Below are 16513 nucleotides of genomic sequence, written 5' to 3'. Positions count from 1 at the left end.
TCTCTCTCTCTGGGGACTTCCAGCTTTTCTCCTTCCCACAGATCTCTCTCTCTCTCTCTCTCTCTCTCTCTCTCTCTCTCTCTCTCTCTCCTGCACTCATAACTGTTCCTGTATTTTCCCATTTCTCATTCTTCCTCGGGAGCCAACCCTTTGTCACGCCAACCCCCTGCTATCGTCCACAGCTCCTTACATGACACTTTTCCTAATCAAATGACTTCTGCCTCTGTGGTTTCTGCCTCATGACTAGGCCCGGCATAGGCAGTCTTAGTATCCCGGAGCTGCCACCACAAAGTACCACCAAGTGGGAAGCTTGTCGGAATAGAACTCTGTTGCCTCACAGATCTGGAGACAGAAGAGTAGTCTGCCTCTGGGAGTCCGCCATGTTGATTCCTTCTGAAGCCCATTCCACCCCGTCTCCAGGCTCCCAGGGGCTCCTACAGAACCTCACAGAGCCCCTTGGCTCACAGTTCTGACTCCTACAATCTCTGCCTCTGTCCCAGGGCTGTCTCCCCTCTGTCTGTTTCTCTGTCGCTCCTTCTCATTGATAGGAGTGTCCTATAACATTCTCTGAGTCAGAATCCAGTGAGTTTTATGTTCTGTATGATTCAAGAGCCCTGGTGGTGTCGTGGTGATGTGTTAGGCTGCTAACCACAAAATCAGTAGTTCTAAACCATCAACTGTCTGCGAGAGAATGACATTATCATCTCAGACACCCACAGGGCCAGTTCTAGCAGCCTGTCCTAGAGGGCATCTATGAGTCACAGCAGTGAGTTTGAATTTCTTATATAAGATTGGGGCCCACCCGACACCAGAGTGACCACATGTTAACTGACAAAACTTTCAGAGACCCTATTTTCCATCCAGGGCATGTTCACCACTCCAGTGGGTTAGAACTTCAAGTTGTCATTTTGCAGGACACAGTTCAGTCCCTACGTTGTTCAGCTATAAGCAGGGACCATTTGTTGGATGGCAGGGACAACAACTCAAGGGGCGGAGCCAAGAGCCCAAGGATTCTGTGATAGTTACATCATCTGGAGTCAACTTGCGAAGGGGTGGAGTGTAGCCTGTCAATCAGGTCACAGCTTGATGACCTCATTTCGAGGTCCCAGGGAGATAAATAGCTCACTGGAAGCCAGATACACACAGACTCTGTTTTGTCTTCCTGCTGACAAGACACATGGAGCTAAGCTAGAGCCCTGGAGCTGGAGGAGCCACATGGAGACCCACGCCAGCGCTGAGATGCTTCCACCACCACTGGATCCACAAGACTTTCTACCCGCTGGCCTGTGATCTTCCTGAATTCAGTATCATTGCATGACTGTGTGAGTCTAAAGAGGAATTTATGGACTAGTATCAACATATAGGCTAAAATCAGACTTTTAGACTTGATCTGGACTAAGCTGGGATGTTTTCTTAAGGTACTATTGTTCTCCGACATACAGTTCTCTCTAACACATAGATGAGTGTCTATGAATTTGTTTCTCTAGTCAACCTGGACCACACTGAGTTAGTTAGTTGTGCCAACCTGTCCGATAATCACATGTGGGGCTAATTGAAAGGCGGAGGGATAAATGGGTGGTAAAGCCTCGCCTTTCTAGTTCTCAGGTCTCTTGCTTTGTGATGGTCGCACCAGGTGCAGCTGCCTTAGCAGTTCCCTGCTTCAGCTTGCAAGATTGACTTCCTACAAGACATCCCCAAGGCGAAGCTACATGGACCTACCCCGATGCAGCCCTGGGTGCTGGAGCAGCGGTGTGGAGACCCCTGCTAGTGCTGAGATGCTTGTTCATTCACTGACTCAGCTTTCCTCCTGCAGTCGGCATCATTGCCTCTGTTTTGTGAGGTGGAGGACTTTGTGGACTGGTGTTGGGTTAATGGGTTAATGTTGGACTTGTGGGCTTGGGCAGCATTGGGTTGGGATATTTTCATGATGCACATTTTCTTTACATAAAACCCTCTCTTATACATGAGTTGCTGTGGATTTGTTTCTCCAAAGTACCCAGACTAATACAGAGTCATTGCATGACTGTGTGAGTCTAAAGAGGAATTTATGGACTAGTATCAACATATAGGCTAAAATCAGACTTTTGGACTTGATCTGGACTAAGCTGGGACTATTGTTCTCCGACATACAGTTCTCTCTAACACATAGATGAGTGTCTATGAATTTGTGTCTCTAGTCAACCCGGACCACACCAACGCCATGGGAAACCATACTGACAAAGGCTTAGAGACCATTCCGGGCATCAGAACCAGCCAGCTCAAGGACTATTCCTGTCGCCCAGCGTCCGGCCAGCATTGTGGCATGGAGAGGAGAGGAGAATGCGAGAGTGGCCACAGCCTCGCCCAAGTGCTCCTCTCTCCTGAAGCCTTTGGAGCTGACCCTGACCAGAGTGTTCCCAGGGCCCTCCCTCGTGGAGTCCTCCATGGCAGCAAATGGGCTCCCAGGTCTGGAATCCTTCATCCCTGACACCTCCCCAGAGCTAAGACCTGCCCTCTGGGTCTGCCCCCGAGCCAACTCCAGCCCAGCCTGCAGCCCCAGCCCCACCAGACCAGGTCTCTCTCTCCCTTGGGCAACCCCACCATCCCATGGTGAGGAGGCCTCCCCAGTCCCCTCTTTCACACAGCAGCCAGAGGGATCTTTCGAAGCCATGGGTCACACGAATCTCATCATCTCTCACCCTCCAACACTCCCTCTGTGTGGCGAGAAACCAGCTCTCTCACAAATCAAACCAGGGTCTCAAGGGGCACAGTCCCAATTGAGAAAGACAAGAGAGAAGATAAGGTTGGGGCCCAGGGGGCTCCTGGAGCAAAGGGACCGCAAGGCGCAGAACTTTATTCAAGGCAGGCTTCTATACAGCTCTCGTCACGTGTCCTGCATCCCGGTGACAAGTTCTCACACACCAAGGAGGTCTTTGAAACTGACCGTTTCTTGGAAGGCAAGCAAAGCAGCCATAACCTTTCAGCCAATCTGTGTACAGTCCGGAGGGGGTTGGCTGGACAGCGGCAGCACGCTGCGTTCAGCAGTTTCCCGGGAGCTGCAGAGAAAGTGTTCGTCTCAGTTCAAAGTCAGCTCGTCGTGTCTCGGCTCCCTGGGTTTGAGTTGCTGCCTCTTTCCCACAAGCCTTCCCTAGGCCGTGGAACAGGGTGATGGGCTTCTCTTGAGGGAGGGAGGGAGTGACAGACCATCCCATAAATGCATCCTGTGACCCGGGAGTTCCTTCCTGAGAGCCCATCTTAACCCAATCTGCTCTCACATCCCTCCACCGCAGGGATGAACCTAAACTCTCAACTCTGTTCAGGGCCAGCCCATGACCCTTGACCCCTGACTGGGGCACCCTGACCTAGGGGTCTACCAGGCCACCCTCCACTCCCAAGTGACTGGCCTCTCCCTCCTCCTCCACCCCTCCAAGTCCTTCCCATCCCCACCTCTGGCCTGTTGTCCCTACTGTTCCCCTCTGGTCTGTGTGGGGTCCTCCTCCCACCAGCCAGCTGGGGCCTTCCATAGCATTCCACAGCACCGCCCCCCCATTCCTTCACCCCGCTATATGCACACCCGAACCTGCCTCACTTATTTCCCTTCCTCTTTCCTGCGCCCACTCCACCCCCTAGCACCCACCCATGCTTGTCCAATGACTGACTGGCCTCCCTCCACGCCCCTTACAAGGGCCCTATCATTGCACAAATGGAATAGGTACCGTCCTCTGTGACCTGCCTTCCTGCTCAGGGTCTGAGCTCTGCCCTCACAGGGATTGCACCTGCCAGGGGGGGCCCTCGCCTTCCAGAAATTTCTTGCAGCTTGAGCCCACCCCTGTGTCCTCTGCACGCCCCCACCCCACCCCACCCCACCATTCTCCCTAGCTCTTGACCTACATTCTTGGTGGCCCTTGCACCCCTCTGGGAGCCCGGGTAATGTTATGCATTGGGCTGCTAACTACAAGGTCAGTCGTTGGAAACCACCAGCCACTCTGTAGGAAAAAAGGTGAGGCTTTCTGTTCCCAGAAAGTTATAGTCTCAGAGACCCACAGAGGCAATTCTGTTCTATAGGGTCACTATGGGTCACAATCAACCCGATGGGAGTTGTTTTTGTAGCCCATGCTCCTCAGTTCACAAATGGACCCCCATCCCCCATCCCACTTGGGACCTTCCCACAGGACCCCTGGCTCCCCGAATGGTTCCCAGGAGGGTGCCACGGGGCTTTGTGGAGGGGACCCCTTCCCTGCTTCCCACTTCAGTCTCCACAACTCCTCGTTCAGCAGGAAGAGGAGGGCTTCTTCCCGAAAGTCTCAGATGCTGAAGTGCCCCACCTCTCTGTCGGCAAGCTGGGAAGCCTCTAAACATGGCCCTCAATCCTGGCTGTTGCTCCTGGCTGGGTGCTTTGGAGTGCATTTCAGAAAGACAGGAGCCAGTTCCCGGGGGGCCCTACACCACCAAGTGGGTCGGACTGCTGGGACCTCCACCCCCGGGGGATCATCAGAGAAGAGATCTGGAGCCAGCAGGATCACCACTCTGAGTTCACAGATGAATTCAGAGATACTGAAGGGTGAAGTGATTGCAGGCTGCCCCAGAGGCCTCTGGGGCTACCCAGACTGGGGACCGGGCAGAGCCTGGGAGGAAGACCCCAAAAGTCTGAGAGAACTGTAAGGGTGCCCTTACATGAGGGTAGGGTTCTTGGCTCCAGCCCACTTTGCACCCCCCAAAATAAGCCACACAACAGCCACTTGTGAAATCAGTTTTATAACGAGCTTTAGAAACCTAGATTCCTTCTCGAGTACAATCATATAAAAGCATATAAAAATATTAATAACAACAGGCTGAGAACTACTTAAAAATGTACAAAGGCGTCTGTGCACCGTGAGGGGTCAGTTTGCAGCTGTGAGGTGACAGAAGTACCAGGACAAGGGTGGGCAAACCTCTGAGCCCTGACCCCAAAGCACCTGGTACCCTCAGGGGCACAAATTGGCCTGCCTGGGTCGAGAGGGACAAACAGGGCCTTGGGGGCCCAGAGGCGTGGAGGGGCCCCCAGTCCTGTGTCTCATCCAAGGGACTCCAGGGAGCAGAAGAAGGATGCTGGTTGTGGGGGGGAGACTAGAACACCCCACCCCCACGTCCTAACTCCTGGAAGCTGTGGGGATGTCCTAGTTCAAGGCAAGGTGTCAGTGCAGAAGACCAGGGAGTCCTGGTGGGGCGACACCCTCAGCTGCCACTGGAAAGGTCAACTGTCGGGATGCACCAGGAGCTCCTTGGGAGAAAAACACATGCTGACGGCTCCTGTGGACACCGGAGCTGGGAAACCCCAGGAGAGTGCTACTCGTTGGTCCGACAGGGTCGCTGTGAAGTAGAATCCGCTTGGGAGTTGGACACCTCACTGCTGCGAGGTTTTCCAGTAAAATCAAGGGAAGACCCTGGGTGGTCCAGGAGGGCCCAGAGCATCTATAGAAAGCAGATGAGAGGGCAGAGATAGAGTGGCGAGTAGGCTGGAGCCCCTACTTCGGGCTTTGCAGGAAGGGTCCCTGAGCCAAGGACTGCCGGAAAAGGCGCAGTATAGATTCTCCTCCGCCCCCTCCCAACTTGCCCTGTGACCCCACAAGTCTCTGTCTCGCTAGGGGCATCTAGTGACCTTTCCAAGCCCCAAATGAGAGCTCTCTCATCTGCCTTCCTCTTCCACACGCCTGTGTGGCCAGCTCACCGTGGCTCTGGGCCGCAGGGACAGGGAGATGCCACAGTCCCAGGAGGTGGCCAGTAGGTGTCCTGGGTTCCTGGGCTCTAGCCACTCTCCCTCCTTTGGCCTACAGCCACACACATACACACACACACACACACACACACACACACACACACACACACGCTCATGCCGTAAACTAAAATTTACAATGTTCTCTTCGGCGTGGCCTTATTGGTGCCCTGAAACAAGGCTCCTGTCCACACAGGACAGAGAGACATGGGGGACTGTCCAGTCCCAGCCACTCAGAGGCCTGCATCTCAGCCAAGGCTGGGCAGCAGCAGCAGGAAGAGGTCTGTGAAGCCGTCGAGCGGTGCTGGTCTGAACAGGTGGCCCCAAGTGCAGTGGCCCACGGCGACCACGGAGGCTCCAAGTAGGTCCGGTCGCAGGAAACGTTAACCAAGCTTTATAAGTGAAAACAGGGTGTGGGAGGACTCGTGGAACTCAGTGTGGATGTCCAGGATGCTCCGGATGCTCCGGGCGTCGCTGCTCGACAGATTCCCCTTGATGGCCAGGATGGCGCTCAGGTGGTCCTTGCTGGCAAGGAGAGGGTCGGTCAGCCCAGGCCAGCCACTGATACCCGATCCCTCCTCCACCCAGCTTTCCAGACTCTCAGCCACTGCCACGGGCCCTGAAGACAGCCCCCTGCCAGCCACATTCTAAGCCGCGCTGACCCTTCCGGTCCTGGAGCATGTCAGCCTTGACACTGGCTGCTCCCCTGGGAATGCTCTTCCCTGAGCTCTGCAGGTGAGGCCTTTCTCACCTTTAGGTCTCAGCTACAATGCCACCTCCCCACGAACGCCGTCTCAGCTTCCTGCCTACAGTCAGCACCTCCTGTGAGTCATACGCTGGGCTACAGCCCTCCCGGCCTTGCTGCTTGTCCTCAGGGGCCTGTAAGATACCTGAGGGAGGACTGAGACCAGGCTTGTGGCACCTCGTTGCTTCTCAGTGGCTGGGACAGAGCCTAGCACTGAGCAGGAACTCACTAAATAACTGTCCGTGGGCAAGGTGAGTGGGTAGACAGACAGGTGGGTAGAGGGATGGTTGAGTAGAGGAATGAGCGAGTGGATGGGGAACTGGGTCCCTCTGAATGGTTATGAGTGAATGGTAATGAGTGGGTGGGTGGATGAATGGCTAGTGGGTCGGTAGGTGGATGGGTGGGTGAGCTGATTGGGTGGATGGACAAATGGAGGGTGAGTTATGGTCAGTGGATATGGCCCTACCAGCCATAATCCCTTATATGATACATTATAACTCTAGACTTTATACACCTGTGACTATAATCCCATTTTGAAGAGCATTCTCTGCTAACAGGAAGCGCCTGAGATGAAGACCTGACCTTAGGAGAGCGTGTGAATCGGACCACACTCTTGGTTTAATGGATTTCTTGGTTATTATTACTTGTAACGGATGTAAAGAATGATATACTCTAGCTGCTTCTGGAGTGGCCTGGGGGAAAACCTGGCTGACTAAGATTAGTAGGAGGCCCATGCCTGCCGGTACTACCTTGCCAGAGGCCCCCGGTCCTATGTGGATAAATAATACCTTGCCAGGGGCCCCAGTCCTATGTGGATAAATAATACCTTGCCAGGGGCCCCAGTCCTATGTGGATAAATAAGGCACAGTCCAGGGGTGGAGAATAGGTTGCTGTATTTGGGTAACATTGAGAAGATGAAGAGTTATATGTTCGTTAGATTGCAATCTTGATAGCCGATGTAGCTCCCACCAAACGACCTTCACCTGCAGACCTGCACCTGCACGGGTCTGGTTAGAAGGTGAGGGAAGATACTGACAGGACCCGCCTGGGAGTCATTTTGACCAGGAGTCTTTGCAACGCCATCCTGCTGCCTGAAAAACATGCCCTTGGAGAAGCCAGGGTGTGAGCTCATCACTAGCAAGAGCAGGGAGTGGAGGGGATCCTCTGGCCCCAGCAGCTGGGTTACCCTGGTCTGACCTTCCGATACGGGGATGACCAGCACCCACCACCACGAGAGACGGTTCCTCAAGCTTTAGCCTGCCCCTGCAGTGTTGCAGTGTTGCAGACCTGAGAAACGTGAGTCTACTCACATTTGAGTGTGGACATACTCAGGGGAGGAGTGGGGAAATGGAGCAAATGAACATCTTGGAAGAATGGGGCGTTTGGGGTTTCTTCAATCCCCAACTCCTTGGGACTAGTTTGCTCTTATTTCTTCTAAAAGAGATTATTACCACAGGTGGGCGGCTGACGGCTAGACAGATGTATGCAAGGACGGGTGCTTCTGCAGGTGGGTGGGTGAATGTGTGAGTGTGTAGGGAAGTGGGCGGATAGTAGGTAGATGGAAAGGTGAGCTGATTAGAGGGGTGTGTGGATGGGTGGGATGGATTAGTTAGGAGCTGGGCTGGCTACAGTGGATAAACTCAACTCAAACATCTAAACTTCCCTCTTATGTCAAATGGGCCAGCCTAATGAGAACCGCTACCCTACCCCTGCCCCCCCAGGCCCTCAGGCCATTAGAGGCTAAGTCTCCACTCCCTCAGAGAGGTCACCCGGTTGAGCAACATTAGCCACAGGCCAAGGTCAGCTCCACCAGGTCCCTACTTTCTCTGGCTTTGGTTTCCCCTCTGAGTGGCTCAGAGTGGGTTAAAGTTCAGGACCGCTGGCTTGATGGTGTCAGCTCTGCCGCTATCGAGCTATGTCCCCAGGGCCGTGCCCCTTAAGCTCTCCAGGTCTGGACTGCACCAGGAGACCAAAAAACCTGGCCTCCAGCAGCTCCAGTGAGGCTTGAACCGGTGAGGTTCTGACCGGTGTCTGAGCTCCCCGTGGGCCCTGACCTCCAGTGAGGCTGCCCACGGACAGCAGGGCCTCGACGGACCCTGCTGACTGTCCAGATGCTACGGCGGCCCTCAATCTCACCTGAAATCGGGGTAGCAGGCAGCATAAGTGGCCACCTCAATCTTGATAGCGCTGGGGTCTTGCAGACGAATAATCTCAGCCAGCTTGGGGAGGGCGGGTTCCAGCCAGGTGGCGTGGGAGCCCTGCAGACACAGGCCTGGATGTTGGGAGGCTGCCCGCCCCACGGAGACCCAGGGCCCAGGGGTGGGGTGGTGCTTACGTTCTGCGTGCAGAAGCTCTGGATGAGCTCAGCACTCTGGTGGATGTGTCCTGCCAGGTGCTGCTGCTGCTCGGCCGTCCGGAGGACCAGGCGCCGCTTGCTCAAGCGGACGATGTACTCCTTCACCAGGTGCAGGTGCACCATCTCCATGAGCTCCTGGTGGGCAGCAGCGAGGAGTGGTGAGGTCCTCATCAGTGGAAGCTCACCACCCCTTCAACTTCAACTTCGAGCTTCAACTAAGAGGACCTCACCACCCTCAGCCATGCCTCCTGGCCCACCCACCCCGAAAGGGGAGGCCAGGGAGAGGCAGGGGCCACCTCCAAGAAGCACATGTAAAGAAAAAAAAAAAGAAGCAACACATGTGTGCGTGTGCACGTGCGCGTGTGTGTGTGTGCATGTGATCAGTGTCAGAGCCGGCCCCACCATCCTGCCAAGAGTTTACCATCCACGTGTGTGTGTGATCACGTGAGTATCAGACTGCCTGTATACTCAGGGCCCATGTATCCATGTGCTTGTGTGTGTGCACATGCATATGTGATCTCCTGGGTGTTGTGCTGCCCCACCTACACGGATACCAGCCAAGTGCCCATGTGTGGTTATGTGGGTGATCACATGGGTGTCAAGCTGCCCTGATATGCCCAGCTATGAGCCCATGTGAGCATCCACATGGGCACTTGTGGGTAAGTGTCTGTGATCATGTAAGGCCGTCCCACCTGCCCAATCACCAGCCTCACACCCACATGTGCATGTGCTCTTGTGTGTGTGGAGGGGGGTGGCTGCCATACCACTCATTGCCTATGTATGCACGTGTACATGGTTCATGTGTGCATGTGTATGAACATGTGTGCGTCAGGCTGCCCATACCCAGCACCTCTGTTTGGGCTCATGTGTGTGATCACATGGGTGTCAGGCTGCACCCAGCACCCATGGGTGGGCATGTGCATGTGTGCATGTGATCGAGTGGGTGTCTGGCTGCCCCAACCACCAGCTCAGTGCCCACTCACCTCCTGGTAGCAGTCCTGCAACTCTGAGAATTCCGGCAACCTCCTGGCCACGGTGGTGAGAATTTGATCCAGGATCTCCATGGGGGCTGCCCAGCGTGTCTGCGAGAACCTCTTGAACAGCGGCTGTGACGGGAGAGGCAGGATGCCGGGCCAGGTCAGGGAGGAAGGTCCGCCAGACAGCCACAGATCTTGAGACAGACACACCTCCACCCCTCTCCCAGAAGCCAAGGGGGGGCGGGTTGGGGTGGCCGGAAGATCCAGGGAACCCGAGGACTCCCAGGGGTATCCAGGGGTGGAGACTCGGGAAGTGGAAGCAGCTGTGTGTCCTTCTCCAAGGTCCCCGGCTGGAGTGCAGAGGCCCGCAGCAGTGGGCCTGGCCAGGGCCCTTTCTAGGCTTCTTTGTACAAATACATCCCTGCCAGGGCCAAGTCCTTCAGGGTCAAACCTGGGCCTCCACCACCCACCAGCCTCAAGCTGGGCATCATGTTGTCCACAGACTCCCACCCTGGGCACTCAGATACAAATGGGCACCAACGAATGTCGGAAGAAACCACCTCCTCTTCCTTTCGGGACCCTACCTCAGCTCTCTGCCAAAAGACCTGTGAGGTTTCTACAAACTCCTGATGGCTGCCTAGGGGCACAGAGCTCCCGGGCTGAGAGCTGGCGAGAAAGTGGCAGGTGGGCAGAGCATTAACGTGTGTGCAAACTTGAGGCTGGGCTAAAAATGAGGCTAAGGTATGGACACAGGTTCCCCCATGTCCCTATATCCCTGCTCCTCCCAGCCCTGGGTGGTCCCGCTGAGGCCAAGCTCACTCAGGACATGCACAGGGGGACTCGAGTCCAGGGCCCTCCCTGGCTCCAAGATCACCCACTGTCACCAGCCTCACGCCAGCCAGGCCAGCACAACCCTTTCTCGGTGCAGAACTCCCCCCCAGCCACACCAAGAAAAAGGGGCCCAGTCACCTTCAGATCTGAGAGCAGGTTCTGGAGCAACGCGTCAAAGCCATGACTCTTGAGCTCGTTCAGGGGGCCCAGCGCATGAACGTGGATGTGCTGCAGTGTTGGCCACCTCTGCTCCATGGATGTCCTAGAAGGAGGAGCAGGGAGCTCATGCCAGCCCTACCCCCGCTCCAGCCCCACACCCAGAGACTAGCCCAAGATGAAGCTTCCTAAGAAATCTTTTACACCCCATAGCCTTGGATGCTCCCATGTCTGTGGCTTCAAGTACTGGCCGCCCCATCCGTGTCACCCTCAGGGGCAGTGACTCCTCTCCCCACAGGGTGGCCCCTAGCTTGGTCATGAGATCGCTGCACCCACTCTGAAGGTTGTGACCAGGGAAGTACCTCACAGGGGCTGGGCACACAGCCCTTGACAATTGTCCCCACACCAGCTATGCTCTGTTCCTCACATCTCTGCTGAGGCTGCGCCCACCCCCACTCACCACCCTCTTCCTCCTCCCCTCTTCCCTCTCTTCCCACTCCCCGCCTTCTGGCCCCTGGCCACCCTCACCTGAAGGAGAGGCAGTTGTTGATGTTGGCGATGATGTTGGCGATGACGTTGGCCTTGTAATTTCTCATCTGTCTGCACCTCTCCAGGAATTCGTCAAAGTCCCGCTGGTAGCTGGCACACAGGTAGGAGCGTATTTAGGACCAGCCCACACAGACACCACCTGCTCCCCGACCTCAGCAGCCCGGCCTTCCCAGCCCCTCCCAATTAGAAGACAGTTGTTGGGGGCGGGGGGGAAGGCTGTGGCAGGTAGGACCCCAGGGCACAGTCAGGGAATGGGAAGGGGGACAAGCTCCCATTCCCCAGGAATGGATGAGTGGATGAACCCTCTTTGCAGCCTCTGCAGTGGGTTTTGCTGGAAGCAGGGCTGAACAGAGTCGCCGGGAGAGCGGGAGCCGCAGATGGAGGTGCCAGGGACAAGTCGCCTGAGTTTAGTGCCCAGGAGGGAGCGAACAGGGGGAAAGGGCAGACAGATACCCCGAAGCAGCAAGGTGGGGCTGATCTAGCTTGGCTGCCCCTCTGGGACACTCACCGCCTGAGGAATCCAGCCAGTTCCATCAGTAGCACCTGACTGGTCTGCATGCCTAGCTCCACAGTGATGCCCTTGGCCTTGTCTTGGCTCTGAGAGATGATCTGCAGGGGACAGGGGGTGAGCCGGGGAACAGGACAGGGTGGGGGGTGGGGTGGGGTGGCACCTGGCACTGGGCTGCTTGGGCACCATGTGGCAGGGGACAGACTGGGGTACCTGGATGGTGTCAATGGCAAGCTCGCTGTGACAGTGGCCATCCAGCCTCTGCGGGGGCACATCCTGGGCCCAGCGCTGGGACTCTAGCTCCAGGGCCCGAGTCATCAGCTCATTCACGTTGGCCTAGGGGTAGGGGACAGGCTGGTCAGAGGGCCTGGCCTCCCAGGTAGCACTGAGCCAGCTCCCTGCACAGTCATCCGTGACAGCCTCTCTCCTCTGCCTGCTGCCCAGCTAGGAAGGGCAGCTGAGGAGTAAGGCCTCAGAAGCCAAGGGACTCTGGGCCTGGTTCCTATTCACACCTTGCCTGCTGACACCCAGCTGCCATGGCCTATGCCCTGCCTGTGTTCTGCCAGACCTCTGCCTCACTGCTTGTCATTTCAATAGCTGGTCTATTTTCTGCCTGCATCCGGTCTGTCTCTAAGTCCCCCCTGGCTCCAGCCCCGATCCTCCCCTCCCACCCCCTGCCTGACTCAGGACTTACCACCTCATTGGACAGGAACGTGGCTTCTAGCAGCCGGATCTGCCTGGGGGGCAGGAGGCTCCCCAGCCGAACATTCTGCAGCTCTGCTGCCAGTTTGGGGCTGTTGATGATGTCACTGTGGGCAGACAAGCAGAGCCCCCACAGCTGAGTCCTGCAGGCCCAGAACTCAACCCTTCAGCCCCTTACACTGCTTACTCTCCCCATCCCCCCACCTGACTCAGGCTAAACCTGGGGTCTCATCCTCCTCCCTCAGCCCCACCCCCGCCCCTAAATCTCCCCTGAAATCCACACCTCCCACCACCCACGTGCTCATCCCTCCTGGCTCCTCCTTGAGCTCCATGCCTCAGCCCTGACCCTCAGCCGTGCCCCCTCTACCCGGCAGTCAAGGCCACCTTTGAAAAGGCGGTTCTTGAGAATGATGGTGGCAACATATATACACATGTGCTCGACACAATGGATGATGTATGGATTGTGATAAGAGATGTAAGAGCCCCCAATAAAAGTATTTAATTAAAAAAAGAAAACAAAGAGAAGGCAGTTCTGCTATTAAAGCTCCAGGCTTCTCTCCAGGGGATCAAACCCACCTCTCGGCCCACTTGGCTTCAGCATCCTGCCAGCCCAGAAAGCGGGCCAGTCTGACAGGAAGGGCAGCCTCTAAGCTGGGGTGTCTCCACTCAGTCTGGCAGCACCTCTGCAAGGTCCCAAACTTGAGGATGGGGGGTGGAGGGGTGGCCCAGTTCTGGCACTTCCTAAGTGCCCTGTCTGTCTGGGGACTTAAGAATGGCCCTTCCTGTGTCCCTGCCTGCAGGGCATCCCTTTGTAGCCCCCACTTCTGGCATCCCTTTGTAGCCCCCACTTCAGGCTAGTATTGACAGCACCTCCCCAGACACTACCCCCTCTGAGGTCCCAAGCTCAATTTGGCCTCAGCTCCCTGCTCTGCTCACCCCACTAGACTCTGGGCTCGGGGAGACTGAGGTCACGGGGTAAGGAAGTCAGAGGGCCGGGTGCCCAGCACTTCCTGGTGAGTCAGGGCAAGCAAGAAGGAACTTGTCTGGGACTGGGCCATGTCCCATGGCCCCTGCCTGGCATCAGAGTTCCCTGTGCCCTACTAAACCCTCACCCTGCCTCAGACCTTCTACCAGCAACTGGCCATCAGCACCAACTGTGCCCATGGTCTGCATGAGTGTGTCCGAGCCACTCCACTTAGACCCTGTTGACCCAACAAAGCCAGAGTCTGCTTTCTCCAGACTTGCTCCCAGGCCTGGGCTTTTCCAAGGAGTTCAAGTCCCCTCCTTCCACCTGTGAGAATGCTTGGCAAGTACCAATGTCCAGGCGACTGGGTACAGGGGTCAGAGAGGACCCTGCTGGGGTCCCCAGTGCCTCCACAGGCTGTATCACCTCTGCCTGGAGAGTTAGACTGTGAGGATCCCTGGACTGCCCTGTGCAGCAGGGAGCTTTCTAAAAACCCACGTGACTTGTCCGCTTCTGGCTCCCCTGCCCGGAAAAATTCAAGCACAGTTCCCAGAATTCCCAGAGGCTGGGCATCCTCCTTAGAGTAAACTGGCTTTAGGACCATGAGACTGTGATACCGCCCGCTCAGTGTCAGCTGGGCTCTGCGGCCTCCTCTCCCCGCCCCCTCCTTCTCTCCACTGGATTCCGGGCTTCCCTGGGCTCCAGCAGCAATTGTCCTCCTGTCTCTCCTCCTGTTCCCCAGATTGGGGGTTCAAGAAGTATTAATTCCATAAATAAATGATGGGGTCCCTGCCATCCTCATTGCTTCAGTCTCTGCAGGGGGTGAATGAGGCTGAGCTCCTCTCGAAGACAAAAAAATTAAGACTCCCACGGGCGAAAAAAGCACATCCCAAGCCTGATTTTCGGTTCAGGGCCTGCTCTGAGAATGCTCAGGCCCTGCCCCTTTTGTTCCCAGACCCCCGCCTCTTGAGCCTAGTCCCTGCCCCTGCACTCAGACCCCTTTACAGGCTCCCTGCCCTGGACGGAGTGATGGTTACACAGTAGGCTGCTAATCACAAGGTCAGCAGTTTGAAACCACCAGCCGTTCTGAGAGAGAAAGACGAGGCTGTCTGCTCCCCTAAAGAATGATAGTCTCAAAAAGAAAAATTTTTTAAAAGAATGATAGTCTCGGGAGAACTCACAGCGGCAGTTCCACCCTATTCTATAGAGCCGTTTTGAGTCAGAATCAACCCGATGGCAGGATGGGAAAACCGCCTGCACCCTCAGCAGACGGCGCTGCCAGTCGGCTCAGGCCCCGCCCCGTGCGCCTAGGCCCCGCCCCGTGCATCCAGGCCCCGCCCCGTGCGCTTAGGCCCCGCCCCACGCCGGCTCTCACTTGGGGTAGAGGTTCTGCACCCAGAAGAGCAGCATGTAAGTGTCCCGCTCGCACAACTCGAACTGCGCCATGGCGGCCAACTGGGCGGCGAAGTACTCGTGGTAGCTCTGGGCGTAGGCGGCCACCACGTGGAACTCGGCGGGGAAGAGCGGCTTGAGCCGCTCCACCACGACCTCCAGGTCCTCCTTCATGGTGCGGCCCAGGTGCAGGAAGGTGTTCTCCGCTTCCGATGAGCCCTCGCCGCCCTTCGCCGCCGCGCGCGCGCCCAGCCGCTCCTCGGCCGCCTGTGCCACGCCGTGCCGCCACAGCTGCAGCCAGCGCCGCGGGCGGGCGGCCACCAGCGCCGAGGCCCCGGGGTCCGCCGCCGCCGCCGCCGCCAGGCGGTCCTCGCGCTCCTGCTCGGCCACCACAGCCAGCGCCTGGCGCAGCCGCTCGGGCGCCGCCTCCAGGGGCCGCCGCAGCACGGCCAGCACCTGGTCGCGCAGCAGCACGTAGAGCGCCTCCACCTTGCTCTGCTGCCGCACCAGCTCCGCCTCGCTGGGGCCCCCCGCCGCCGCCGCCGCCGCTTGCAGCTCGCGCTCCAGCGCCAGCAACGGGCCCGCCGCCTCCAGCCGTCCGGCCTCCAGGTCCGCCTTCAGCTCCTCCACTGCGGTCAGAGCAGCCGGTTAGCCACGGGGCGCCCACCCACTCGAGGGTACCACCCAGAGGACTGAGACACCCCCTCTCGATCCCCTCCTCCTATCTGTTGGGGGTGCGGGCAGATGAAAGTTGACTTCCTGTCTGCTGGTGGCCAAGAAGTGACCTGTCCACTCTGACCAGCCCCCAGCCCACCTGGGCCCCAGCCCACCTGTAGGGAGTGGGCCGCCTGGCACAGTGCTGGCCTTGGGGTGGCCTTGGGGCTCCACAGCCTTGGGGTGGCCCTTGATCTTCCCCTTCTTGAAAACACGGAGCATATTGCTCAGCCCTTTGGACTTCTTCTTCTCCTTCACTGCCTCCTCATCCCTGTCTTGGGCTGCCGCCACCTCCAGAGACAGCGCTAGGTCTTCCGAGGACGCCTCAGACATGGAGGCCTCGGACTCCGCCTCCGATGTGGAGGAGGGCTTCTGGGGGCTTCTGGGGGAGTGGGGCGACGCTGGCATTGCCCGCTCGCCCGGCAGTCCCTGGAAGAAGGTCATCATCTTCAGCATCTCACTGGCTCAGGCCTGCAGAAGGGAGAGGACAGTAGGGAGAGGTCAGCGGCCTCAGCGGACAGGCTCCAGCGCATACCACATGGCAAGACTAACCCAGACACCCACCAGGGCCCAGGTGGACACCAGCAGCCCATGTCCCTCCCAGGCCACCAGTATCACTGACTCAGTCCCCCTGCCCTTTAAGGTAGCGGTTCTCAACCTGTGGGTCGTGACCCCTTTGGGGGTCGAATAACCCTTTCACAGGGGTTGCCCAATTCATAACCATAGCAAAATGACAGTTATAAAGTAGCAACAAAAAGAATTTGATGGTTGGGGGATCGCCACAACATGAGGAACTGTATGAAAGGGTCGTGGCATTAAGAAGGTGGAGAACCACTCCTCTAAGGCAAGCCTGGGAAGTGGAGATAAGACCTCCAGATGGGGCTGATC

The 16513-nt window shown here is 57.1% G+C and overlaps 1 protein-coding gene across 1 annotated transcript; it reads right to left on the bottom strand.

Annotated features, from left to right (window-relative positions):
* Nucleotides 1-4715: 4715 nt before the first annotated feature.
* TNFAIP2 (TNF alpha induced protein 2) lies at nt 4716-16092 on the bottom strand. Its single transcript, XM_004698785.2, has 11 exons — nt 15742-16092; nt 14895-15540; nt 12548-12662; nt 12067-12189; nt 11854-11954; nt 11325-11435; nt 10779-10902; nt 9816-9938; nt 8812-8967; nt 8613-8734; nt 4716-6256 (listed from the first exon to the last, which is right to left on the bottom strand). The coding sequence occupies exons 1-11, from the start codon at nt 16079-16081 to the stop codon at nt 6115-6117; spliced, it is 2103 nt and encodes a 700-aa protein (XP_004698842.2). The 5' UTR covers nt 16082-16092; the 3' UTR covers nt 4716-6114.
* Nucleotides 16093-16513: the final 421 nt, after the last annotated feature.

This window comes from Echinops telfairi, unplaced genomic scaffold (genome assembly GCF_000313985.2).
Source record: "Echinops telfairi isolate 266 unplaced genomic scaffold, ASM31398v2 ScPeMD7_18;HRSCAF=68, whole genome shotgun sequence".
In the NCBI taxonomy this organism is placed as follows: Eukaryota; Metazoa; Chordata; class Mammalia; order Afrosoricida; family Tenrecidae; genus Echinops; species Echinops telfairi.
Note: the sequence above shows the minus strand (reverse complement) of the source record. Positions and strands in the feature narration are given on the sequence as shown.